At 50.9% G+C, this 27,873-nt stretch overlaps 2 protein-coding genes across 2 annotated transcripts in view; one reads left to right on the top strand and one right to left on the bottom strand.

Annotated features, from left to right (window-relative positions):
- The window catches only part of NSF (N-ethylmaleimide sensitive factor, vesicle fusing ATPase), a 113,471-nt gene extending 108,351 nt beyond the window's left edge, over window positions 1–5,120 (top strand). The window contains 3 exon segments of the mRNA XM_007472111.1: window positions 688–801; window positions 4,566–4,621; window positions 5,075–5,120. Coding sequence (XP_007472173.1) covers window positions 688–801; window positions 4,566–4,621; window positions 5,075–5,120 — 216 coding nt within the window.
- A 5,127-nt stretch (window positions 5,121–10,247) lies between these two features.
- The window catches only part of WNT3 (Wnt family member 3), a 50,914-nt gene continuing 33,288 nt past the window's right edge, over window positions 10,248–27,873 (bottom strand). The window contains exons 2-5 of the mRNA XM_007465253.1: window positions 20,799–21,040; window positions 17,041–17,306; window positions 15,955–16,442; window positions 10,248–12,379 (exon numbers count right to left, since the gene is read on the bottom strand). Of these exons, the coding sequence (XP_007465315.1) occupies window positions 15,963–16,442; window positions 17,041–17,306; window positions 20,799–21,040 (988 nt within the window). The 3' untranslated portion in view covers window positions 10,248–12,379; window positions 15,955–15,962. The remainder of the gene's footprint in view (window positions 12,380–15,954; window positions 16,443–17,040; window positions 17,307–20,798; window positions 21,041–27,873) is intronic.

Below are 27,873 nucleotides of genomic sequence, written 5' to 3'. Positions count from 1 at the left end.
TTTTTTTTTTTTTTTGCGGTACACGGGCCTCTCACTGTTGTGGCCTCTCCCCGTTGCGGAGCATAGGCTCCGGACGCACAGGCTCAGCAGCCATGGCTCACGGGCCCAGCCGCTCCACGGCATGTGGGATCTTCCCGGACCAGGGCACGAACCTGTGTACCCTGCATCAGCAGGCGGACTCAACCACTGCGCCACCAGGGAAACCCAGGAAGGCTTCTTAAAATCCTCAAGACCCATACAATTGGGGCATACTCCCAACGAAATAGAAACTATCTATATGATAAATGTTTCCAGCTTACCTGTTTGAGCAGTTTTTGTGCTGGGGTTGAGTAAGAGAATTAAATTTAGTCTGCTTTGACACATAACAGATTATTCCTAGAAAGGAATGTTAAAAATTTTAACTGATATTTATTATGGATTGGAGCTATTTTTCCCCCAGCAAATATATCTCTAAATTATAATCAAGGTCCGTAAGAAAACAGAGTTTAGGATACCAGTTTTCATTTTCATGATTGCAGCTAATGGATTTCAGGAAAGTCAGGTTAGATTTTAAAATATGAGAGAATTCTGTCAGCTTGAACCAGTTAGGTAGTTCTTATCACTGTTCTTTTAAGGGTAAATGTGGGAATTAACTAATGTTGTTGATGCAATTATAGAAGGCTTTCATTTTTTTAATTCTTTTTGTAGCTATTGGGCAACTTCAGGGATAAAGAACGCACCACAATTGCCCAGCAAGTCAAAGGGAAGAAGGTGTGGATAGGAATCAAGAAGTTACTAATGTTGATCGAGATGTCCCTACAGGTAAGATGCTTCCTTCTCCGTATGGTTCAGACATGGAAGCTTCACGATATATCCCAAGAGTTTTTATCATTCCCTCTCGCTGAGGTTTTAAATTACAATTCTTTTATATTATTTCCAGAATCAGGCTGGTGTTAGTAGCCTGCTTCTGAGATCAAACAATAACTTATTGGTACTTTTCTTTCCTACTTCTTAAAATTCAAAAATAGAAGAAAAGAATATAGAGTTACTTTAAGTTTTAATTTAGGGAGTCACTAGGTCTTCGAACTAGAAAGGACTTAAAAGAACAATTGTTCTGCTGCCCCCTCATTTTAGAGGTGAGGGTCCTGAGTGTCCCACCAGTTGTCAATGAGTTATGCAGGGTCATAGCCGGTTATCTACAGGGGTCAGGGGGTGGGATGGCGTTGTCCATCAGAGGTCAGGAAGCGACGCACAGACACCACAAGGGGCCTGGGAGACAGTTTCAAGGGACAAGGTAATTGAGTGTACAGATTAGACTTAGGCTGTATATATTCTCCCCTAGCAGGGCTCCTAGAAATTTTATGCAAACTACTGTAGGGTTGAAGCGTCCAGGATCACATAGAAAACTAAGCCCCAGGCTACTGCCTGGGCAAAAACAGATGAAACCTCTTTGGGACTTTCTCACGTCTACGGGCAACTTCCCTTTCTTCTTTTTGTAACTCCACCCCTCCGTGTGCACATCCTGTGTCTTTTTGTCCTTATCTGACATACTAGTTAGATAATAAATGTATCACTTCCAAGCTTTGTGAGTTCAGGGACCTTGGCTCTCACTCACTACTAAATCCACAGCCCCTGGAACAGAACTGGACACATAGTCGGGCACTCAGTAAACTTCTGTTGAATGAATCTCTCCCAGGTCTTAGGTGGACAGGCTGGCTGCATTCTGAGAGTCATGTATTATGCTCAGTCCTGCTCTTCCAGCAGTGCGAGCTGTGGGTGGATGAGGTGAAATTTAAGTTTCACTTACTTCTGAAATAGGCTCTTGGACCAATAACAAATTGGAATCATGAAGCAAATGCTTTTTAATCTTTGCTGGTAAATTTCTTTTTTTATATAAATTTATTTTTATTTAATTTTGGCTGCATTGGGTCTTCATTGCTGTGCGCAGGCTTTCTCTAGTTGTGGCGAGCAGGGGCTACTCTTTGTTGTGGCGCGTGGGCTTCTCATTGCGGTGGCTTCTCTTGCTGTGGAACACGGGCACTAGGCATGTGGGCTTCAGTAGCTGTGGCACACAGGCTCAGTAGTTGTGGCTTGTGGGCTCTAGAGCACAGGCTCAGTGTTTGTGGCACAGGGGCTTAGTTGCTCCATGGCATGTGGGATCTTCCTGGACCAGGGCTCGAACCCGTGTCCCCTGCATTGGCAGGCGGATTCTTAACCACTGTGCCACCAGGGAAGTCCGGTAAATTTATTTTAAAATAAAATTGTAGCTTTCAGAAACCTAAAGTTTAATTTACTGAACTTTCAGCTGGACTATTTTAAAGCCAATTTATTTATTTTTCATTTTGAGCAGTAAATTAAAGTTACAGACAAATCACTTTGCTTAGGATTATTCTTGGTAAAGGTGCATATACATTGGCTCTTTCCTTGGAAAAGATAAATTTGTCAGATAGTCAGCTCTGCTCTTCAATTTTTAAGTTTCAGCACAATTTTTTTTCAATAATTGCATAGAAGAAACTATGTGGGTTTTTCTCCCCAATCCCTACCCCTTCCTCTTCCTTTGATGCCCACCGGTCAGTGATCAAGTTAATGCTTCCTCTGTATGTGGGGTGGAAAGTGAGAGTGGGGCACTCAGGCCTAATCTTCAGCGACTGACACTTCATAGGCCTCTGAGTTTGAACCCCTTCACATCAAATGGATTTGGTGCAGCTGAGTGAATTCTCTTTAGATCTGCCTTAGAGAGACCAAGCCTAAGTGAAGAGGCATGTAGTTTAGCAGAATGTAAGTCATGTTACCTCTCTGTTCACTATACACAATTCTGTTAAAACTTGCACAGTGCTGAGGATCTGCTCTGACTGGATGTCACCTGAGGGAATAAAGTCATTTATCTAGATTACTTTTTTCCTCCCTTTCTCTTGACTTTTAATTCCATAGCTACAGGCAAGTCAGTAAGTCCTTGCTCACACATATTAAATATATTTAATGGGCAAAGACCTGCAAGTACTGACTACAGCAGAACTCCAGCCAGTTCCATTTTTTTTTTAAAGAACTTGACAATTGACTCATATGTAATTCTATTCCCAAAGAGGAAAAATGTTTCTCTTGTTAAATATTCACACTTTTTCTTAGTCCTTTGTAGTCTGACCTCTTAACTTTGATACATTTGAAACTTCTGTTCAGATGTTTTTCTGGGATAGAAGAGAAGAAATCTTAAAAAAAAAAAAAAAGTGGTTGGAGGGGGGAATCCAATTGCACATTTACCCACAGCTGCACTGAGCATTTGAAAGCTATTCCTGGAGGGCAGGGAGTTCCCTCTTGGGAAACAGACTCCTTGCCCTGGAACATTTTTTAAAAGTTAGGTGTGTTTCTTACAATAAAAATTTATTGTGTTTCTTACAGTAAAAATTCATCTTAAGGAATTAAATTTTTATAAATTTGTTTATTTTTGGCTGCATTGGGTTTTCGTTGCTGCGCGCGGGGTTTTCTCTAGTTGTGGCGCGTGGGGGCTACTCTTCGTCGCAGTGCGCGGGCTTTTCATTGCGGTGGCTTCTCTTGTTGTGGAGCACGGGCTCTAGGCATGCAGGCTTCAGTAGTTGTGGCACGTGGGCTCGGTAGTTGTGGCACGTGGGCTCTAGAGTGCAGGCTCAGTATTTGTGGTGCATGGGCTTCATTGCTCCGCAGCATGTGGGATCTTCCCGGACCAGGGCTCGAACCCATGTCCCCTGCATTGGCCAGGCAGATTCTTAACCACTGCGCCACCAGGGAAGCCCCATTAAAGATGTTTCTAATGATCATTTTTTAGATTACTTCAAATCTCTGGTGGACCAATGAGAATATAATTAAACAAATTAGTAGAAATATGAATATGAAATGAAAATGAGTAGGGATAATTAATAATAACAACCTGAACCTACAACCTGAGCCAGAACTAACTCCCCCATCTTTTTTTTAGACTCACAATGCGGTTCTCAGTCACAAGAGACCCGGATTATCCAGAGAGCATGTCAGAGGAATCAGCTCCACTGTTCTTTTTTTTTTTTAGTTTCAGCACAATTTTTTTCGTTAATTGCAAAGAAGAAACTATGCAAGAGAGACCAAGGCTAAGAAAGGCTCACATGTGCATTATATAGAGTTAATAAGCTGCTCTTTAGTTGCTTAATCAACACCAATTGGTTTCTTCAGTTTCGGTCTCACTTTGATGCCTTCGATGAACCCTATGAATTGGATGCCATGTGCACCCCCATGATGGGCAGCCCCAGTCTCACACTTGGTGCCTCTCAGTGCTGCCTCCTCACCCGCTGCTAGCTAAGGCAGCGCTCAACTGAGGTGCCTGTGGATGACCAGCTGGGTCATTCGCAACCTCGTGCATGGCGATTCTCTATGCTGGGAAATCCCATTCACTTCCCTTGAGTGACACAGTCTGCTTTGCTGTGTATCAGAATACTGGTCAAGGAGCAGGTAACACATTTCTGTGACTCAGCAAAGCGCTAAGGAAGTATAAACCCGATCATTTTCTTGGCATGAAGTAAGTGCATCATTATTAGAAGGCACCACTAACCCGTCGTCTTTATTTCTTCTGATGTGTTTAGATGGATCCTGAATACCGTGTGAGAAAATTCTTGGCCCTCTTGAGAGAAGAAGGAGCGTAAGTACATGCGGCACTTAAGACCGCCAGCCAGACTTCCCACTCTTTTAAACCCATGTGCCTATTCTAAGAGTTGCTGTACAGTGCATGTGAATTTGAATTCTCAACCTCTCTTGGACAACTTTGTTTCCATTTATTAGAATTCTTGGCTGTGTTGCAGGTCTAGGAGACCAAGGAAGGAAATGGATTGTACTTTTGTTTTGCTTTCCCTGTCCTGCTTTGCAAAACTTCCTTGTCACAAGGCAGGAAAAAGTTCGATGGTACATATTTATTGGAACCTGCTTTTAAATTGCATGGAGCGTAACCACTTTCTTTTGTGAAATGCTCCTCTAATAGCAAACACATAGCGAAAAATGTAGAAAAGCCACTAAGAAGCTTTTAGTGTGGTTTTGTGATGAACGGCTTTTTGCAGACCGTCATCTGTTTTTTGTGTTTTGGATATTTCTTTTTCAGTAGCCCCCTCGACTTTGAAAATGAACTATTTTCAGATACAAAGTGACCAAGGAAAGGGACCAAGGTGAAGGTGGCCTGGGATCTTCACTCGACTTACTCAAGATACTGGACAAAGTGAAATGTTCCCTACCTTCAACACGTGCTCGCTCTGCATGATTAGTGCAGTGAAACTCGCTTCCTTGTGCTTATTGAGATATTCAGTTTTGTGGAAGGTATAAATTTGCTTTAGAATATGCTGTGCTCACCTTTCCATGCAAGCTGATTCCTTCTTGCTCAGTCTTTAAACGTGGGAAACATACTGTGCTTGTGAACACTACACATTCTAAGCTCCCTCCCACCACCGTCAGCCAAAAACTCTCAATAAACGCAACGATGTTGCAAAACAGCAGTTCACGGAGTAGAAGGAAGACTTTCTACATGTAAACCAGGAGCAGTGAATAGAGGTATGGGTTCAAAGGGATTATTTTGTAACTTCCTTGTGCTAACACTAAAGGTAATTGGATATATGGTTAAAGGTTCTCCCGGAAGCCCGGTTATCTTTGCCTAAAGAAACAGGGCTTTGAATTTCTAAGATGCTGTTCTCAGTCATTTTCAGAGATGTTTCCAAGTTGCAGTCAGGAGATCTTTCTTAACAGAATGTCAGATTATTACCATGTTGGCTGTGACACCCCCTTAATATAAGTAATTTGCTCTGTGGCAAGAGATATGCTAATCATTACCACTTGGTAGATGTTAACAGCTTGTGAGAGATGTGTATGGAAAAAGCACACACCCCTAAACAGAAAGGCGTCATGAAAGTAACTTAAAACCCTCTCAGCACTCATTAGTGTCCAACTCTAAATGGGTCAATCCCTTAGTTTAATATTAAAGGCTTATTTAGTATCACCACTTTTCCTTTTTCCTTAGCTTAATGATTTACTTAGAATGTATCCTCCCTTTAAATTATCTGTACTACCTAGCATAAATAAAACACTGTTTTCCAGAAAAAATAAACCACTTTCTAGTCCTCTCCCCTCAGTCCTTTAACACCCATTCCAATACACTGAAGACATTTCCTTTCCCCACTACGCACTTCTTCCAAAGAGAAGGAGAATGGTGGTGTAAGCCGAGTTTGAAGAAATTTAATCAGGTCGTCATGTTTGGTGAGGAGACTTGTGGAACATGCCACTCTCTCTCGGTTGCTGCTTAAACTTCTAGGACAAGCGATCAGGAGCCACCTGAAGGTACCTAACACCACCTGTAAGGCTTGTCACGCATCAGGTACTTGGGTGTAGCTATGTCATCTGTCCCTGTGGTAGAAGGTAAATTATCTCCAGATCTTGCTCTCTGTATATGTTTGGTAGACTTGTATGTCACATCTACTTTCTTTTGGGTTTTCATCCCTAGCTTATTTTGTGGCTGTTTTGTTTTGTTTTTTTTAGGTGGATTGTATTGTGAAATTCTGTGATTGCTGGTGGCCAATATCCTGGATTCCCTTATCTGTTTTAGATCTTGCCTCTTTTTTCTCTTCCCATGAAAGCAGCACACATTGTATTAACTTATGTGTCTTGTTAAATAAGGTTAATGTCTTTGTGTTTTGTCCAAAACTATATTGAAAAAATATAAATATTGTTTAATGCAAATGAAGGAATGCAATAAAGAGTACATATACTTGAAAACATTCTGTAGACCAATATTTTGTACAAAACAACATACATAACTGATATGTGTATGAAGAAAGGGATCAGAAAAGCCCCTCCTTGTTTTAACTAGTGTAAGGAGATGGGTGATTTTTATTTTAAAATCTCTGATTTTAATCATTCAGAAAATATAGTTAATTTAAAGGAAATACACAGACCTACTAGAGAATGGACTTGAGGATATGGGGAGGGGGAAGGGTAAGCTGGGACGAAGTGAGAGAGTGGCATGGACATATATACACTACCAAATGTAAAATAGATAGCTAGTGGGAAGCAGCCGCATAGCACAGGGAGATCAGCTCGGTGCTTTGTGACCCCCTAGAGGGGTGGGATAGGGAGGGTGGGAGGGAGACGCAAGAGGGAAGAGATATGGGAACATATGTATATGCATAACTGATTCCCTTTGTTATAAAGCAGAAACTAACACACCATTGTAAAGCAGTTATACTCCAATAAAGATGTAAAAATAAATAAAGGAAATACAGATTGATAGCATATTTTATAAAGTTAGTGCACAACAAGAATCTTTATACCTCTTTTACTTATTTCCCTTTACTAAAAAACGGAAGTGTACCAAAGCCATAAGCGGGTTAGTAATAAACCGGAAGGGAAAATTGTTTCTCAAGTAGAATTCCTCCTTCCTATGATACGTACAAGCCAAGGGACTCAGACACTCTCAGTGAGATTTCTTCACATGGTTCGTTTTGGTATCCTTCATCCATTTTGCATGTTTCTGAGCTATCAGATCTTTTAGCCTAAACCCTGATCCTTGGAGGTGGCTTGGGTTAGGACTAAAAGCCACCCAGAAAATCAGCAAGGCTTGTGGGGAGAGGTCAACCTCAGGGCTCCTCCAACAGCAGGGTCAGCTCCCCAGGAGCTGTCCACACCCTCCTGGGAGGAGGACCCTGAGGTCACCTGGTCCCTGCGTAGCCTTGAGAAGGTAACCTTAAAGCCATCCCAGAACTCTTCAAAGCCGATGCTGGGCAGAGAGCGTTCGAGATTACAGCACGGCCTGGTGATAAAGCAAAGGAGACTCCACTATCTGCTGCCTTAGATTTCTTCTTCTATGGATGAACTGTTAACAGGCTACTTTTTATCAGAAGATGTAATTAAAACCTCAGAAAAGGAGGTTCTTTTTATCCTTTCTAAAGTTGTACGACTTCCCTGAAACACCTTTTTTTTTTTTTAATGTAACACAGAAAACCTGGATAATGATGGTCAAACCTGAAATTTGTTTTACTTTAAGGCTTTTTCATTTCCTAAAAACTACAATGAACAGCCTCCCTAAGTTTCAGCAACAAGTCTTGAAGTAGATTTAAGTGTGTATAATAATCAAATCCTGGTAAACAGACTTGCTGAAGCACTGAGTCAGCTATAAACAACCGACCCAGCCCAAACACAGAAGGTAAAAGCAAGATTTCATTTTCCTTGCCTGGCAACTTGATCCATAAGCCTCTTCAAAGAAGTGACTGGGAAAGGTGTGTACGAGAGTTCAAAAAAGCATGTAGATTTCAGAAGTTATTGCAAAATGATCCAAAGTTTCTCTTCAGCTGGCAAGCAGTGCCGAGACTGGGTCTTGGAGCTGGGCCCACAGAGGGCGTGTGCTGTGTGGACACCGTGACATTAAGATGCAGGAGATGGCGCCTGCGATCGGCAAGAATCCCAAGGAGCAGAGACAGTTTGCAAGGGGGACTCAGGTTTGAAATTTTCCCAGTGTACAGTCTCCACACAGCTGACTCTGTCACTCCATTTGGGGAGTATAAGATTAATGGTAAGATCATTTTTTGCCTCCTAGAAAGTCCTCTGTTGAGCTAGGAGAAAAGATGACACTATAGCAGCCAAAATTTTGCTGAAATAACTTCACTTGTGTGTGCGTGTAGGTGAGCCACGCACATTAGCACACATCCACATCCCCAGGGCCGGTGTGGATACACCGTTGGTTCGTTGGACACCACCATCTGACACACCTAGAATAATCTCACCATCATCGTTCCCCCAGCCTTGCCTCTTCCTTCTGCCTTTATTTGTACCTCATCCCCTCATCTTTGAACTCTCTCACACACTTCCCTTCCCTTCTTTCTTCATAAAATAATACTGCTTTGAAAGATAATAATGATTCCCATTATATTATCTCTTTTCTTTTGGATTTTTTTTGGGGGGCTGATCTTCCTCTTGTTTTTAGATGTTTAATAGTATTCATGCTTATGGAGAAACTAAATGTTCAAGCACTGCTATAAACTGTATTCTCTTAAATCATAGAATATAATTAATCATAGAAAGGATTACCAATGGCCTTGGTGAGTGTGACCAGGGGCCATTTAAATATTTGGCAATTTTATAGGTTAAAAAAAAAGTGCCCAAAATACTGGGGTAGATGAGTATTAGCTTCATGTAAAAGTGAAATACAAAGATGAGCAGCTCCATGAGACAGGGAGATCTGTATCCTTTCCACATCCGATTCATTGCACAGCCGAAACCACCATTTTTGTGATTTAATCTTTTCAGGTACTAAATAAAGACATGTCATGGGCAAAAGAAAGTTCATGAACTTCTAGTAGCCATCCCCAATCTAAGGTTAGAGCACAGGCAGCCCATCTCCACCGCACAAGGCAGACCCCTCTATTTTTCTGTTGTTTTTTCTGTGAAGTGAGATGAATTTACTTACTCCTACTAAGGGTGAATCAGTAGAAAGAAAAAGGAAGAGAAAACAGTTTTGCTGTGAGAAATAAACCGAAGGTGACATTTTATGGGTAGGTCTGAAGACCAAAGGATTGTCTGTGGTCATAAAACTGAGTTACAGCATCTCATTGATGAAAAGCCGTTACCTATTAGCTTTAGGTGAGTCCTTTAGGAGCCTCAGTCCAAGGAGAGAATGGCCTTCCCAAGAGCATGCCCACTAGTGGGTCTGTTCTGCCCAAACAGATCTAAACCTTCAAACGACACCTGTTCTAGAGCCCAGGGCACACCATTTCTTCTTTCCCGCCAGCCTACCCTTTCCGAAGCTTAGCTCTCAAGTGGAACTAGCAGGGGAGAGCCATGTCCACTCAAGTTTCATTTTCAGTAAAGCAAATCCTAGTTTCCCAATAAACGGAGTTGAAAACATGGGTTAGAAAGGGATTAAGTCGGTGGCCAACCCCATGGTCTGTGGGCCTCGAGCCGTATCTCAGTGTTTGTTTGTGACATTAATTTGTGCATTGGAAGTGCTGGGGTCTATGAGATGAATTACTGCCCAAATTGCTGACTTCTAAAACTGGAAATTCTTTGTTAGAAGCTGATTTAGAACAAAGTAAGCCTGTAAGAAAGTCCTTTAGTAGATCAGACCTACTGTCCATGACGTCTCAGATGATCTTGCTTAGAAAACAAAGGAAATTACCTTAATTTGGGCCACTAATTTCAGAGTGAAAGTGGAGGCAACCACATTCAGAATCTCATATTCTTGACCTCCTAAGCATTAATCTGGAAACTCCACACATTGTACAATGTATCCGTTTTAAGTTTGTTTACCTTCTCTTTAATGACTTAACAGAAAAAAACTGCATGATGAAATATATTTTCTCCAAATATATATATATTTATATAATATATAATCTTAGTTAACTCAAAGGTATATACATTGTATAATAAATAATATTTATAAAAAGAGACTTTTTGAATATAAAATCAAAAAGATCAACAACTTCTACAACTTTTTACAAAACTTTGGATACAGCAGGTTGGTAGGAAATTTCTGTTGGATACTATTACCTGACTATGGCGAGAATAATTACAATGCACTCAATGTACTATTATTAAATAATTACTTGTCAGCTACTTGAATACGCCCCAGAAACATGACTTTATCACTTTTAATATAGAATACATAGATATGAAAAGACTGTTTTGAAAATTTGTATCCATTCTGCTGAAAGAATTCTCACATAAAGCAAGCATTATCTGGTTGACATGATTTAAAACTTCAGTCTGAGATGGGGAGGGGCATTTCACACTCTCTAGAGGGGATGGGATGTGTATCTTTTTAGCAGGGCTCACTGCCAGCAGATTCAAGAGTGCAGGCACGGCTTCTAGACAATCGTCTTGGCGAACCTGCCTGAGCACAAAGGAAGATGGCTTGACCCGGTACCTTAGGTCAGTGTTAGGCAAAGAGAGAAGGGGGAAGAGGAAGAAATCACTGTGTTCTGTACTGTGCCCCTGCTGCATCTCTTCTTTCTGACTCTTAAGGCAGAGTTGTTGCACTGACTCGTACCATCAGACCCGTTTGCCTCCACTGTGCTCGCTTCCTCTAGGACACTCCAGAGGACCCGTGTGGATCAAGGAGAACTCAGCTGTGAGACGCTTTACCCAAGGGAGCAAGTGATGGCTTGCCCCACTTTGAACACCTAATGCTGATCCTTGGTGTCTGCATGGATTGATGCTGTCAGCATACAGGTGAGGCCGGAAGACCTGTGTGAAGGAACTCTGCATTTCTGTTTCCTCACGCAGGCCAACGAAAGACAAGGATGCAGGACGACGTGTCCTTATAGGAGAGGAAACGAAGGAATCATCGGTATCCTCCCCATCTACTAGCCACAACATTTGGAACTTGAGGAATATATTGCTACTCTCCCCCTGACCCTTTGTCTAATTTATACTAAGGTGACCTACAGTCCAACTGCTCAACCTGGAGTTTGTTTTTATGGAGAATCTGCAGGTGAGCAGGGCTGGGAGGGACAGAATGGCCCCTTTAAAGATACCACTTTCTTCAGGAAGCCATTGGAGCTAGCTGGAGGAGGCTTGCCCCACACACGTAACCTATTTACAACGATCACTACAGAAAAAAAAAAAAAAAGTACCGCATTAATGGTGGAAACTGCAGAATGGTAGAAAAAGATTTTTGAGATCTGACTGCAGTTCCCAAGAGCCTCTCGTGCAGAACAGGGTTACAGAGAAAATGGGACTGAGAAGAACATACCGCTGCTCTTCAAACAGCTTTACCAGGCCGCCTGGAACTCCCGGTTCTTCAAACTCAAAACCTGACTCTAACGATTGCCTTGGGCCTCCCTACCACTTGATCCCAGCTAAACCTATGGCTTTTATCAGAATGTGAAAGTCTATCAGATTTGAATGGGAGTAGACAGAGAAAAGGAGACTGCAGGGCTTTGTCCTACTTCCTAACTCTCACCTCGCAGGCATCTTGGGATGTCACCAGAAGCAGCAGCTGGGAAACGGAATCTTGCCCACGTTGATGTCTTTACCACCAGGCAGAGCGCTCACATGAGCCCAGCCTGTTCTGCTGGAGTAGCAGTGGTTTTCTGTGGGGTTTTTTTTTCCATTTTTATTTTCTTTAACATGTGCAAAGATAAGCCTCGGGTCTGTTCCTATCAGACCCTAGAGAACTAAAAAGAAAGCCCCTTCTTTAAAAACCACACACCATCCAGAGTAGGGTGAGAAACTTAAGATTGAGAGAGAAGGGAGGGAGGCCTCCCAGGCAGCGGGCGGGCTGGATCCAGGTAATTTACCACACGTGCATCTGGCAACAGTCCGGATTCCTTGCTGTCTGATGCTGAGGGCTGAGCCCGGCTCTGGGTCCCGCTTCCCATAGGACTTCGGTGAATCGGCCCAGCCACACACTTCACCCGTTCCCAGTGCCCTTTGGAAAGTAAAGAGGAAGAATTAGGAACATGATTATTTTCCCAGAGAGACCACCCACAGGGTGCAAAGCTCAGAGGCTGCTGATCGGGTGTGTCAGCGTTTCTCTTGAACTCGGAGGTAACAGGAGACTCCAGTGGCTGTTCCATGCTCCCTCCGCTACCTTGGGTCTACCGCTGAGGAAGGGCGTGTGAGCTCAGAACAGTAGAGCTTCAGCGTCTACACGCTGGGATCCACATCCTACCTCTCCACCCTCTAGCTAGGGCTTGGGCAACAGGAAGCCCAGTAGCAGGTAACTAGACTGATATAGGAACCTGTCTTGCATAGAAACTGGGAGAAACCTTGCAGATCTAGGGCCCAATTCCCAACTTCGTAGACTCCTGTACACTGTGTTTCTGTATCAAGCTGTCCAAACAGAAGATAGTCTACTACATTATGAATAATTCCTTCTCATAGGAGCACCGCTGTGTACATTTTCTTCATTTGTATTTGTATTTACATGTCACAAAGGATTTAAGCCCAAAGGGCTCTGACGGGTGTTCCCAATCAACCCCCAACTCCTTGGCCAGTAGACTTTTACACGGAGAGAAACAGACTCAGCAAGATTAAAAGGACACGTCCAAAGTCTCGCAGCAAGTTAATGACAGACCCAGGACTTGGGGTCAGCCAGGCCACCTCTCATGCAGAGCCCTTTCCAGCTTACTGTGCTCACAGAATCTGAATAACAAGGAATAAACCTGGAACTCCGTATGGTAGGAAATCAATGGTTAGCCTGAGACACTGGACAAAATCTACAAGCAATGGAAAGAGGTTTCCCCACAAGGAAGGCCCAGGACTCTGGCCTTCCTGTGGCATAAAGCATCTTGACTGGGGCTCCTCCCCGAGTGTGTGGAGGGTACACGTCCTGCTCTGGGGCGCCCTTCTCTCTCCCACCTGCACTGGAGACAGTGCAGCCAAGAGAGAGGCTGCAGGCTCTGTTCCCTGAAGTCCCTGCCAGCCTGTCTCGAAAGTTCTCATCTTGCCTGCAGAGTGTCCGTGTGGATGAAAGGACAGGAAAGGTAACTGGTCTCAGCCTGTGGCTCCAGACCGGCAGCAGGCCTGGGGGAAAGTCGCCCTTGGAGGTCAGCTCCACTCAGCCTTGGAATCTTTTGCTGCTTCCTTGGACCCTGTGCTAGGGCTGTTTGTGTGGATGGCCTCTAGTCCACAGGTGAGGGAACTGGGGCTCAGGGAGGCAAAACAACTTGCCCCAAATCACTCACTAAACTGAGTGTTTGTCAGAAAGGCACCACATTGGGGGACAATTCTTCACTTGTCCCAGAGCGAGGACTCCAGAGTATCCATATATGAGGGCCCGGGGGGGGGCCACCATCTACCTGGGTGTGGCATGTTGAAACCACATCCACGTAGTACTTTCCGTAAGACTGGGGGCAATGCCATTCTGTTTCAGAAACGGGGAACAGAAGGCTGATGGAGAGTGTTGACTCTTCTTACGATCAGTAGCAGATTGCAGGCGGGGCATTTTTATGGACACTGAGGGCAAACCCAGCACCTCCTTCCCACTTGGCAGATGGCTTCTCTCGGCTGCTCACTGAGGGGAGGGGAGGGGAGGTGCTGGAACAGAGCTGTGACACCCTGGAGCCCCCTAGAGCCACTGCCAGGGCCCGGGCTGCTGCTGCTGTGGCCTCTGCAGGACCCACATATGGGGCCTTTCTGGAGGCAGAGCCCTGGGCTCAGTGTCCTTATCTGTGCAATGGGCAGGCTAGACAAACGGCCCTCTGTGCCCCCTCCAGGGCTAGTGTTCTGAAATTCCGATTTCCCCCCAGCCTCCTCTCAGAATGGCCAGAGCCGTGTCCTGCTTGACAGCGGGGACCCTTGCCTCTGGCCAGAGTGGACATCAGAGGAAGGAAGCACTGCAGGTTCCAAACATTCCTTCCACCTGACGAGCCACAGGGAGCCTGGGCGTTCTCTCTTATTCACTGACTTCTCTTCCATCGTTTTGAAAAGCAGTAAATGAAACTGCCCAAGTGATGACACCGTTTCCTTGCACGATGACTGCCCTCATGTCCTGGCTCTCATGGCATTTATCGCTTTCTATTAGCACCCTATTCATACGAGCATTCACATCTGCTGGCTTGCTTGAACCGCAGGAAAATTCTGCTAGGCCCACATCATCATCACTGCTGTACAGATGAGGAAACTGGGCTTGCAGCTGGGAAGTGGTGGAGGTAGAACCGCCTCTGTCCTCTTTCCACTCCCCACACTGCTTTTATTCAGACACCAAGAAAAGTGGTGCCTCCTGCTGTCTTCCCAGACTCTGCCCCTGCCAGGACGGAACTTGAGCTACACAGAGGGGCTTCCCAGACTGGCTGAGCCACCCCTCCAGCAGAGCTCTCCCCAGCACGTGAGGTCCCTCCATGCAGCACAGAAGTCCGACCCCTCCCCCAGTCCCGCCCTGTGTGGGACCGCATCGCCCAGTGGGGTGCCCTCACTGACACAGCCGCAGGCAGCGATGACCCAGGCAGGGGAGTCCTTCACAACAGTTCAAGCACTGTCTCCAGTGTCCTTGACTTTGTTCCTCACAGCACCTCTGGGGAGGATGACAGATGAGGAGATGGTCTTGTTTGGGTCACAAGGTGGGCGAGTGGTGGAAGCTGGACCAGGGCTCGGACCCCTGTAGATTAGGCCCCTTCTCAGGGCAGAGAAAAGGGAGAAACCCTCCCTTGGGCCTTAGAGACCCTCCAAGACCAGGCCCACCACACGCCAATCTTGACCTGTCCTGGGGACCTATGGACCCGAGGGCCGGGCAACAGTGTCTCCCACGCAGGCCACCTCTGGGAAGCGTGGGAGCCTAATCCACCAGCCTTTGATCCCTTGATTACTCACCACCATCACTCTGAGCTTGACTCCTTCCTCCTCCCCATCACCGTCAGTAAATGCGGTGAGAGTGTGCCCCGCTCCACCCAAGCTTCAGATCTGCTGGGATATGGCCTTATACACCGCTTCCTCCCGCCCACCTCCTTGAGGGTGGTAGGAGTTAACGCTTGCACAAAAACTTGCCCTCTAAGTTCAAGGTAGATGCAAAATGACTCTGCCTCAGGGGTACAAGAGACTTTTTGGCCTGCTATTTCAAGTATTTTAACCCCCTCACTTTACAGTAAGAAACCTGAGGCCCAAAGAAGTGAAAGAACAGGAAGTTAGGAGCACAGTCAAGACCATTAGGCGTCCCAGCCTCCAACCCCACAGTCCCTCCTCTGGCTCCACAGATGTTCAATAATGATAGCTAGTGGCTGTGCGAAAAATTGACCTGGCTCCTAATTTACTTACTAACTTGTACACAAACAATCAATTGCAGCCTCGTGTGCACACACTTGGTTATTATCTGTGCTTTGTGTAATCCACCAAGACACTGCCCCAGGACTGTTCCCACTGAAGCTTGGGAAATCCTGGCTTCCTACCTTGGCTTTGGAAACGTGTCCTGGACCGCCCAGAAACAGAACAGGGTTGCCAAGAAGAGGAGACAGCCAAACCCAGTGCCCTGCACCAAGGCACCCCAGCCTCCCCACCGGGCCACCCTACCTGGCTCCCTACTTGCAGGTGTGCACATCGTAGATGCGGATACACTCCTGGCAGCTCACGTAGCAGCACCAGTGGAAGATGCAGTGGCATTTCTCCTTCCGCTTCTCCGTCCTTGTGTTGTGGCCGCGGCCGCAGCAGAGCAGGTCACAGCCATCGATGCCGTGGGAGGTGACATTGCAAGTCCGGTCCCTGGTGCCGAAGGAGCCCGTCTCAGGGTTGGGCTCGCAAAAGTTGGGGGAGTTCTCGTAGTAGACCAGGTCCCTCTCAGTGGGCGGCTTGAAGAGCGCGTACTTGGCGCGGAGGGTCTCCACCCAGCCACGGGACTCCCGGTGCTTCTCCACCACCATCTCCGAGGCGCTGTCGTACTTGTCCTTGAGGAAGTCCCCGATGGCGCGGAAGTCGGGCTGGGCCCACCAGCAGGTCTTCACCTCACAGCTGCCCGACAGCCCGTGGCACTTGCACTTGAGGTGCATGTGGTCCAGGATGGTCTGGAAAGAGTACGAGTAGCAGCTGGTCCCCAGACTGACCACACCTGGGAGCGTACCCAGTCCCTCCCACTCTGCCCCACCCACCCCCATCGCTGAAGCCTTCTCTATTCCTACACTATGCCAGGGTGAGAACTGACTGGGGACTGAGGCTCAGACCTAAAGAATGGTGACCCTGTTTCCCTCCCCTTCACACCCCAAGCACTGGCAGAAATCACATCCACTTCTCAAAGCCCTAGGAAATAAGGATAGTTATTCCCGTGTAACAGATAGGGAAACTGGCTGGGAGCTTAAGTGACTAGCCCTAGGTCAAGCAACCATAAGAAAGGATGGAGGCTGAATTCAAAGCCAGGTCCATGGGTCTCACAGCCCTACACAGGCAGCTGAAGTGCACCGGATGGGCTGGCTGGTACCTGCGCTCCCGGGCTGCCGCATCCCCAGGGTGGGGTGGGGGTGGGGACCCGGAGCAGTCCGAGGAGAAAGGAGGGGGAAAGAGGAGAGCAGGGAGCCGGGAATGCACAGGGGCCACGGGGGGGGGGGCAGGGACAGGTCCGGGAAAGGGGTCTTGGGCAGGGCTGGGGTGAGGGCGGCCAGGGCTCACCGTGCGGCCAGCCTCGTTGTTGTGCTTGTTCATGGCCGAGCGCGCGTCCGGCCTGTTCTCACGTGCGTCCGCGAACTCCCGGGACACAAGCACCCCGAAGTCGGCGTCCTCGCTGCAGCCTCCCCACTTCCAGCCTTCCCCGGGCGGCCCTTTATGATGCGAGTCGCAGCCACAGATGGTGGAGGTGCCCTCGGCACAGGAGCGTGTGACGGCGAAGGCCACGCCGGCTGAGGCGATGGCGTGCACGAAGGCCGATTCGCGGGTGGCTGTGGGAAAGGCATTGGGAGGCGCTGCTCAGGCCGGGCCCTGGGACGCGGCTGCCCTGCCTTGACCTCCCCAGCTGCGAAAAGGGGCTCTGCAGACCCAAGGGAGAAGAAGTGCCTTTTCCTCTTTGGTTGGCCTATAGCCCCTAGTGGGTATCCCCAGTTTACAGATGAACAAACTGAGGCCCAGAGCTGCTGATTAACCCAGGGCTTTAACAGCTGGCAGAGTGGAGCCTGTTAGAAACAGGGGTGGAAAGACAACTCCGGCAGGTGGGTACAACTTCCCTCTGCCACCAGAGTTCCTGACCAGGAGTGCCGTGGTCAGCATGTCAGCTTCCCCCTCCCATTCCCCTGTCCTCCACCCAGACAACGCCAAGGTTTTGGACTGAGAAGGCCAAGCCCCTCCCGGGAGGATGGAGGGACACAGGGCACTTCCCTGCTTCTGCCCCAGGGTCCAGCAAAGAGAGAAAAGAGATTCTCAGGGTGCCCCCCCACCCCGCCGACATCATTATAATGATAACTACCTTTGAGTGCTGGGTTTGCACCGGATTCTGCCCGTCATGTGCTTTATCCCATTTAATCCTCTCACCCCTATGAGGCAGAAAGTCTTATCACAGGCCCATTTAGCAGATACAGACATTGACAACTAGGGAGGCAAAGGCCTGAAAGACCTGCAGTCCGACCATCTCTCTCCTTACTGGTGAGGAACCCAGAGCAAGGAGGTGACCTGCCCAAGGCCAGGCAGGTTGCAAAACGCCGGGCTGCTGGCCTGGATGCCTCCTTTCCTGAGCTGTGGCTCTGGTCCTGAGCGCTGAGGGCAGCTCGGCGGACGAGGGAGCCTGGTAACCCCTCGTGGCCACTGCCATCTCTTCGGAGGCCCCGGGGCCCTCGTGGGCCACCTGCATAGGAGGGTGCGTCCCCCTTCCCGAGCAGGCCGGCGGGGAGTGGGAGCGGCCCCCGCCTGGGCAGTGGACCCGCGCAGCCAGCGCCGACTGCGACACGGGGCGGCCGAGGCCTGAGGCGCTGCGCCCCGGCTCCGACCCCGGTCCCGGCTGCCCACCCCTCAGCGACCCGGGGGCCGGGGGCGCCGAGGGCGAGCGCCGCGCTTCCGGCCGGCCCGCGGCCTCTCGCGGCGGCGGCGGCGCCCGGGCCCCGGGCCGCGCTCGGTTCCCAGCCCCGGGGACGCGGGGGCGGCGGGGGCGGGGCGGGGATTAGCCTGGGAGCGGCGCTGACAGCCCTGCTGTGCTGGTCCCCGTCCGGCGGGGCCCGCTGGGCCGCTCAATCCGCCTTTGTTCGCGCGGTGTCACACCGCATTACCCGCATAATGCGGCCGCCGGGCCCGGGCCGCCGGGCCGGCCGCCACCGCGTAGCAACGGGCGGCTCCCGCGGCCGGGCCGCGCCCCCGGCCCCGGCGCCGGCCCGCGAAATCCCCATTGAAGCGGCGCCCCCCGCCCCCGCGCCGCGCCGAATGGCCAGAGGGCGTGTGAATGGCTCGGCGGCCGCAGCGGGCGCGGGGACGGGCCGCGCGGTGGGGGGCGGCTCTCGGGCCGCTTTTCAAGCCGCCTAAGCCCCTCCGGGCCGCCCGCCCCGCCCGGGGACCGCGATCCCCCGCCGCCCGCACCCCGCCGTCGCAGCCTCGCGCCTTCCGGCCGCTGACCCCTGCGCCCCCCCGCCCGGGTGCAGCCCAGCCCCGGCCTCCGCTCCGGGCGGGCCAGCCCCGGGGAGTCGGTCCCCGGCGTCCGCGGAAGATGCGTGCCCCGGAGCAGACCGCCTCCCTGCCACCCTGGGTCTCAAAGCCGTGGGCAGAGGTCTACCCTGGCGGCCCACACGGCAGGGGTGCGGGACTCGCCAGAGGCGGTGGGGCCCGAGCGTGGAGCCTAGCGCTGCGTTCGAACCCGTTCCCGCCGGGCACTGGGCGCTGGGGCGCGCGTGCATGCGGGGGCCTTCCTCCCGGAGACCGCAGAGCTTCCCTCAGATTCCCAGTGTCTCTGACACCTTCCCTCCCTCCCCCCACACAAAACTGCCCTCTTGCAATTTCGAGATGTAGGCAAGTCCTAGAACCTACAACGGTGATTTAAAACGTTAAACACAGACGTGAAGGGATAATAAGCTCAGAGACCCGGTTTTCACAGGCTAACGTCCCGCGCGGGGAAGAGCAATCAGAAGGTGAGTCTTGCTTTGGGGAGCGCGTCTAGACGCCAGGCTGTTTGATTAAGCGCTACCTGGCCCGAGGTGGGGCACCGGAAGGCGAGGAGACTGACGCGCCGGCAAGATCAGGTTTGAAATGCAAACCACCGCCACTTGGCCCCAATTGGAGGCCAAACCTTTTATGTAAACAAGGAATAATTAGCTTTGGTAATAGAAGCGAAAGCAGAATCATCATCCATTGATTCGCTAATCGCCCTTCTGTCCCATGACAATAGCCTGTAGGTCGGACTTACAAGGTGCACCTGAGACACAGGTAAAGGGGGACTCCACTCTAAAATGGGGGGTCAGCTTCGCCCCACTCATTCCCTGCCACTCCCCCCCCAACCCTTCCCCAGGTCCAGCTGGTTCTCAGATCCCTTTTCTTTCTGGCTGTAAATGCTACTCTTCTAAAAGGAGGGAGGGCCCGGTTCACCTGTTTGGGTGCCAAAGCCCTGGTGGTGGCCGGAGGAGGGTTCAAGTTGCTGAGGAAAAGGAATGGTAGCTCTCGGGAGGCCAGCTGGGTCATCACATTCCTAGACACTGCAATTGCTCAAAGAGTAGCCCAACTTCAGCCCAGAACTCACCAGCCCCCAAATCCCCTTCCTGGGAGCAGTTGTGCCTCTCATCCCTCTCTCCCAGTGCCTTCATGTTCAAAGTCAAGTAATGTGAATCTCATTCATTTGCGACACAGCCAATGAGACTCCCAGGTTGCAAGATGCAAGTTACGCAAAGGCCAGCACACCCTCTAGCACCACCACAATCCGTGGGCATATCCAGCTATCAGGGGCATGGGAACCAGCAGAAGCTTCCCATGGAAGCACCTGGGGGCAATGCAGTGCCACCAGCAAGAGGCAGCTTCCTCAACTCCAGAATTTTCTACATGGGAGGGACCTAAGGGGGACAATGCTCTCACCCCACCCCAAAACTAGATTTACATAGCACTTAACACAGCATTGGGAAAACGTCACAAAAGTCCACATCAAAGCCTGGGGCCACCCACTGTGCCAGCCAGGAGGAAAGGAAGGCTGCAGCCTCCTAGCCTACCCTAGGATCTCGGGGTGGGATCTCAGGGCTGCCCAGCCCCCAGCAGCACCTGGGAAGGTGTGGCAACCACCGACGACAGCCTGGGTCAGGCCAGAGAGGGACCTGGCCCACTTTCTGTGGGGGCCGTGGGTCATGACCAGCTTTATTGCCCTCCCCTGGGGACCCTGGGCTCAGAGCTGAGACGCCCTGATGTGGAAGAGTGACTGTGTCCTGATGCCCTCCCCCAACCTCCTCGCGCACCTCCTACCCACCCAGAGACGGTACCTTTGTCGAGGACGGGCCCGAAGATGGCCAGGCTGTCGTCGATGGTGGTGCAGTTCCAGCGGCGGCCCCGGAACTGGTGCTGGCACTCCTGGATGCCCAGCTTCACGCCCTCGGCCACGCTGGGCATGATTTCGATGTAATTGCGGCAGAAGCGCAGTTGCTTGGGGACCAGGCCTGGGATGGAGCCGCAGAGCAGGGGCTGTGAGCCCAGGGATGTGTACTGCTGGCCCAGGGCCAGGGACCTGCAGGCAGACAGAAGGCAGTGGCACTGTGGGCACAAAGCACGGGGCCCACTGTGGGCATCGTTTCTTCTCCGTGAGTACTCAGGGTAGGTGGAGCCATGGCCCTGAGAAACCCGCTTCGACCTTGCGTGTATACTGTCCCTTGAAGAGCAGAGCTCTGATCCAGGGAGTTGGCCCTCTGCCATGGGCATTTCCAGTTTGCAGGGGCACCTGGGGGCAATGCAGTACTATGAAAAGAACCCTGGATGGAAAGATGGTATTAGAGGCCCGGGTCAAGTCCCTCCCAGGCTCTGGGCCAGTTTCCCCGATGGGGAGAAGTCAGGTTGGGAGTTTCAGTTTCTAGGGCCACATGGAGACTTCCAATGATCCATAGGAAGGAAACAAAATCTACGGAGAGGAAGATGGCAGGAACTGGCTTGACCCCCATCACATCTCAGAGAAAGCAGGAAGTAGAGAAGCCTCAGTCCTAGCAGGGAGCTTGCCCATGTGTGCAAGCTTGCACTCATACATACACATACACACACATACCACCTGTGGCAATGCCTCTTAGCCTCTTCCCTGGGACGATGCCTGCCCAGCCCAGAGCCTCCCAGTGTCTCTCCCCAGGTCTTTGTCCGCCAGGGCCTCTGTGACCATCTTTGCAGCTCCCTAGAAGTTTCTGGAGTGCCATCTCTTTTCTGACCAGAGATTGGAGCTTGGCTTTGTTTCATGAAAGTCTAGCTCAGGCTCAGGAGGGAGAAGACCTCAGATCGTACTCCCCCATCCGATGCAGGTGACCTTGATCACATCACGTCACTCTAATGTCCCTCATTTTTCAGTCAGTAGTCTGTCAATCTAGGTGGGGCTAACCACGTACCACCCTGCCTTCTCAGCAGTGCCTGCCTGGGTCCTGAGGGGTGGGAGTGACTGCAGGCCTGGCCCGTCTGCACCCTGGGCCTTAAGACTGAACCTGAGTGATAGAGCAGGTCAGCCCAGAGCCCCCTGATGGGCACCAAGACACACACAGCATCTGACGGGGCTTTGCAGGTTGCCCTCTCCTGCCCCTGCCCTGTTTACAGTTATAAACTGGTTATTGTGATAATAATGGTAATCAAACACCTATCATTTATTATGTGCTGGACCGGTTCTGAGTGCTCATGTCTTACCTTATGGAAACCTCACAGCAAGTCTGTGAGGTAGGAACTTCATTATCATCGTCAACATCCCATTTCATAGACAAGGAAACTGAGGCCAGGGAGCTTAGTAAACTGCCCAAGTCTGCAGGACTGTGCAGCGGCAGAGTTGAGCCTCCCGCCCCAGCTCAGGCTGCCTCTCCACGTGCTCTTAACCAGCACATCCAGGCCTGCCCTGCAGCTGCCCCAGTGGCACTGCAACCACCGGATAGAGAAGCCAAGCCAGGGTTCAGCGCAGATGACTCAGCACTGGGCCATCATGGGAGGAAGGGAAGAAGGCCAGGCCTTTCCCACTCCCTCCTCTGACGTTTAGGCCCCAAAGCCCTATATGCAGACGGCTGGAGAGGGGAGCTGGGGCCAGATGGAGGACGCTGCCACCCCCATGGCCTCACCTGGGTTTGATTCTGAGTGTGGGCCATGAGGACCCCTCTAAAGGAATATGGCGATTCTTTGCCACCTCCTCATACCCGGCCTGGTCCCTGACTGTCCCAGAGCATCATGGGGAGACCTGGCACCCACTGCCCAGCCTCCGTGTCCTTACCCTTCAGCCAGAGCCCTCCCCGGTCTCCCCCACCACAGGCAGCTCCATCCATGCCTGTCCCTAGAGGGATGGACTGGCCTTGCGGAGCCCACGCGCTCCTTCAAACTGGCCTCCTGGACACACTGCAAACTCTAACCTGGTCAGGCCTGTGTCACGATCACCTCTGGCACTGGGGGGGCTCCGTCCCATGTCGTCCCCCGTTTACTGGTCTGCTCACCAACCACACCAGGGCCCCAGGGCTCCTTCCTTTACTCCTTCCCCACCCTCTGTCCCTCTTCTCCTTCCTTGCCCTCTCCCGGCCTTTGCCCTACACCCGTTGGCACTTCTGCAGGCCTGGGCACCCTAAGCTGGATCAGAATAAGAACCTACAAGAGATGCCTTTAGAGAGCACAAAGCCCATTATACAGATGAGAAAGCAGAGGCCCACAGAGGGAAGCAGCTTGCTCAAGGCCACACAGCCAGATGCACGGAGCCAGGTGCGGCTGGTGCCGCTGCAGGGAGCAGGGCGGGGCTGGGCTGTGGGGAAGCCCCGGCTGTCTCTTGATTTCCACTCAGTGAGGCTGCCCCTGATCCCAGCCCTCCGAGCGGCTCCCTGCTCCCTCATTTCACCAGCATCCCCACCCCAGTGGGTCCCAGGTGGGCCTACCCAGCCCAGCTGAATGCCCAAGCCCTACGCACTGGCCGGCAGGGCTTGGTTGGCTGCAAAGGCAAGAGCTGTCCCCCAAACATCTCCCAGTAGGGAGATGCCATGGTCCCCTGCGCTCCCCTCCGGGGCACCAAGCCCTTGACTGTGAATCCTTCCTCCTGGACAGTTGCAATCTCTCCTCTGACCAAGCAGGTTTCCTTTCCTCTGCAGTCGCATTCAACACTAGCGATCAGCACGACAACCATTTATTTAGCACTTATATGCCAGGCACTTCACAGATATCATGTCACTTAATCCTCAACAAGAGCTCTATGATGTGGGTACTGTCATCTCGGTTTTACAGGTGAGGAAACTGAGGCGGAGAAGTTGGGCAACCATAGGTTTGTCTGACTCCAGGGATGATATCCTCCAAGAATAACTCCCAGCCTCAGAGACGATGAGTGCTTTTCCCTCCGCCCACCAAACCCTGTCTCCTTCCTGCCGTCCAGGTCCATCGTGCACCTGGAGCCAGGCTGCCTGCATTCAAATCCAGCTCTGCTGTTTCCGAGCTGCTGAGCTCAAGCAGTTTACTTAACCCCTCGTGCCTCAGTTTCTTCACCTATTAAATAGACATAATGGGAGGGATAAAGGATAGAAAGCTCCTGGCACATAGGAAGCCCTCAAGTCGCGGTGATCATGGTGGTTTCCATGTGTTTAGGGGCTGTCCCCAGCACTTTGTCCCCTGCTACGTCATCAACCTCATTTCTCAGCCCTCCCATCCCTGACTTGACAGAACGCATCGGAATTTTCAGAGCCCCTTCCCATCCGTCACTGGGAAGGATGCAAAGCTGGCCCCTTTCCCGGAAGCTCAGTCCTAACCAGGGTGGCTGAAAAGACATCTGTGATCTGGCCGAGTGTGAAAGTTAACCCAAGGGGCAAAGGCACAGGGACCTTTCCAGGATGCTCCGTTCAAGGATTTCAGCTCAGATCTGGACATCCTGCCGGTGATAAGCAAGGGCCTCTAGGGATGGGGGTTTAGCTCTGAGGGCTGGTGCTGGGGCTAATGGGGCTGTGGCCGTGGGATTGATTTCTGCAGGAGAGCTGCCCTCCCCCAAATACGCCCTGCCACCCGACCCCTGAGCCTCCTACCCACACATGAGCATGTCTGAGATTCCACCACCACAGATGCGTTAACTTGACTCACAGCTCCTTTTGTCCCCACCAGCGAAGTGCACGTTACCCCGGAGTAGGTCACACGGTGAGCCTCATGCCCCTCAGTTCTTCGCACCCAAGTGTGAGTGGGCAGCTGGATGATCAGCAGCCCGCCATCCGGAGCGCCTCTCCACTGCCCAAGTCCCCGGCAAACATCTTACCCATCCTTCAACCTCCGGTTCCTGGGTCGCCTCCATTGTGAAGGATCTCGTGGGCCCCCAGACGGAAGTAACCTCTCCTCCCTGTTTCTCCTCTATTTCACTCAGACTTTACCTCAAAGGGCTGAACTGACTTGTTTCCAATTCCATCTGGCTGTGCTAGTGTGAGTTCCCTGAGGACAGAGGTTGTGTTGCATCTCCTCCCACCCTCCCCAACACCTCTCACCATACCAGACACGCACGCGCGCACGCGCACGCACGCACGCGCACGCGCACGCACGCACGCACACACACAAGCACACTTGGCCGATCAAGGGCCAGGCCCATGCCAGGTACTCGCTGATTCTCCAGGGAAGGAATAAAAGAACGAGTCCTTCCCGAAAGGCCGGTCTGATCCACCCCCAGTCTTGCAGCCCCTCAGCCAAAATCCACAGGCCTCCAGGCATCCGGAGGTTCCACCTACACACAGGACAAGATTCCTCAGTTCCGCTGAGGAAGTTCCTACGTTTAGGAGCCGGACCCGAGACAGTAGCTGGGCTCCCAAGGGAGGTGCGGACCTGCCTGGCACCGGCAGCTGGTGAGGGGGAGGGGGGAGGGCACCGCCAGGCCTATTTATACCCAGCTCCTGGCCCTGCCCGGCCCAAGGGCCCTGCCACCCTCCCCTAAGGACAGTTCATCCTCCGCCCAACCACCCACTGCCCAGCTGGGCTGAGGACAGACACAGGCAGCCAGGCGGATGGGCGGCAGGTGCCAGCCAGCAACAGGCTGCTCCAGAGGCCTCGATGTTGACCTCTTGAGGATGAAACCCCCTCTCCAAACAGGCCAGGCTTAAATGCCATGCACAGTCTAATCAGCCTCCCAGCCCCACCAAGCCATTTACCGCCCTGCGCGGTGCCTTCGGCCTCCAGAAGCTGGAGGTGGGCCTGCATGGTGAGCACAGGCCACCTCGGTGCTGAGCCAGCCCAGGCACACAGCATATAGTGACAGGCCTACAAGGGTCCCACGCAGCGCAGCCTGTTCAGTGACCGTGGCGCTGTGGACCCACAGACTCTGCTGTCCACCCAGCAACGACCTGCCGGCGGGGACTACGTGCTGTCCCTGCCCTGCTCCCCTTAACGAGCCATGTGGGTTGGAGCCCTACACCCAACCAGGTGCCCTCCCCTGGACTCAAACTTTCCTACATTTTTGACCTTCGACTCTTCCAACATTATAGTATTTGAGAGATTGGAAGGGCCTCAGGAGTCATCTAGTTTAGGGTGTTTCTTATTTGTTAGCCATTTTTTCCTAATATACATCCTCCCCCCACCCTCCCTGGTACATAAAACAGATAAAAAGAGGGACTCTTCGTCAAAAAGCTAAAGATAGAATCATCATATGACCCAGCAATTCCACTCCTAGGTATACATCCTGGAGAATTGAAAGCAGGGATTCAAGCGATACTTGTACACCAGTGCTCATGGCAGCACTATTCACAACAGCCAAAAGGTGGAAACAACCTGAGTGTCCATCAGCAGATGAATGGATAACAAAATGTGGTAAATCCATACAGTGGAATATTATTCAGCCACAAAAAAGAATGATGCTCTGATACATGCTACAACATGGATGAACCCTGACAACATTATACCAAGTGAAATAAGCCAGACACAGAAGGACAGATATAGTATGATTCCACTTACATGAGGTGCCAAGAATAGGCAAATTCATAGTGACCAAGAGTAGATTAGAGGTAGCTGGGGGCTGGGAGGGGAAGTTACAGCTTAATGAGTATGAGTTTCTGTTTGGGACGATGAAAAGTTCTGGAAACAGTGGTGATGGTTGGACAACATTGCAAACCTACTTGATGCCACTGATTTGTACACTTAAAAATGGTTAAATTGAAGGAAAAAAAAAAAAAAAAGAAGAAGGGCAGGGGCCCAGAGACCTATCCCTTGACTTTCCCCTTGCTCTCACCTGTGGCCCCTCTGCAGGATGCAGTCTGAGGACCACTGGTCTTATCTAATCCCTTCCTCCCCTGCATGGGAAGACTGAGACCCAGAGAGAGTTTGTTACATATGGGCGGGGCTGTGGAAGGTGGATCCGAGGGTGCAGCCCAGGGAAAGGCTCCAGGGTCCCCACCTCTGCTCTGCAGTCTCAGTGTGAGCTCCGTGGCCAAGCCTCCCCCGGTCATGCCTTTCTTGGAGTCATGGTCCTCTTGGTCTCACCTTTTCTAACGGCGAGGACTGACCATCTCTGCTAGCCCCAGACAGGCCACCTGAAGATGCTGATCCAAAGAACCGGTGCCTCTTAAGCTGACTGCCATGAGTTCAGGAGGAAGGGAAGGAGATGGAAAAAGGGAGGAATCAGAACCGCCTCCTTTGTGGTCTTTTGTCTCTTTCCTCCAGAGTGACCACCGTGTTTCTGGAAATAGCCCAGTGTTTGGTGCTCTACCAGCTGGCTCCTGGACAGTACTGGACAGATGGCCTTCCTGTTCCTGGGTCCAGAGGGGCCCAACCCTGGCCTGGGGCAAGATGGAAACTTCCAGAAGGGGAAAGAAAATCTTGAAAATGGGCAGAAAGTAAAGATCCAGAATTGGCCTTGGAACTCAAGGCTACTACCTTTCTACTTAGCTCAAGAGGCCACTCAGGGCTGGTGGACATCATGAGGGGAGCCTGACAAGTTCAGGGGCACATGTACCCAGTGCGGTAGGGGAGGGCAGGGCCTAGTGGGCCCTGATGCACCCAACTCCTGGAACTTCCAAAGAGCTTAAACACAAGTGGCAAGGGCCACTCACCCTGGTGCTTTGGCAGGGAGCTTGTGACAAAACAAGAGGAGGGCCTTAGGTCAAGGGTCACAAGCTACCACTTTTTTCCCCCCATCCGCTTATCCTCCCTGGAGCACATGTGGGCCCCACGGGTGCTAAGCACAGCTCTACATCCTCCCAACCCAACCCTGAACCCATCTCAGTACGAGCCAAGGGGAGGGAGTTGCTTCTGAGTCCAAAGGGCTCCCGTGGTCCCGTAGTCCTCAGAGCGGGCCTAGATACCCCAGCAGATGCCTTTCATCAACATCTCCCTGGACCTTTCCCGTCAGCAGCTGGTCCATTCACTCAGTAGGCATGGATGGGTCCTCTGGTTCTCATGTGT

This window comes from Lipotes vexillifer, unplaced genomic scaffold (assembly GCF_000442215.2).
Source record: "Lipotes vexillifer unplaced genomic scaffold, Lipotes_vexillifer_v1.1 scaffold979, whole genome shotgun sequence".
Taxonomy (NCBI): domain Eukaryota; kingdom Metazoa; phylum Chordata; class Mammalia; order Artiodactyla; family Lipotidae; genus Lipotes; species Lipotes vexillifer.
Note: the sequence above shows the minus strand (reverse complement) of the source record. Positions and strands in the feature narration are given on the sequence as shown.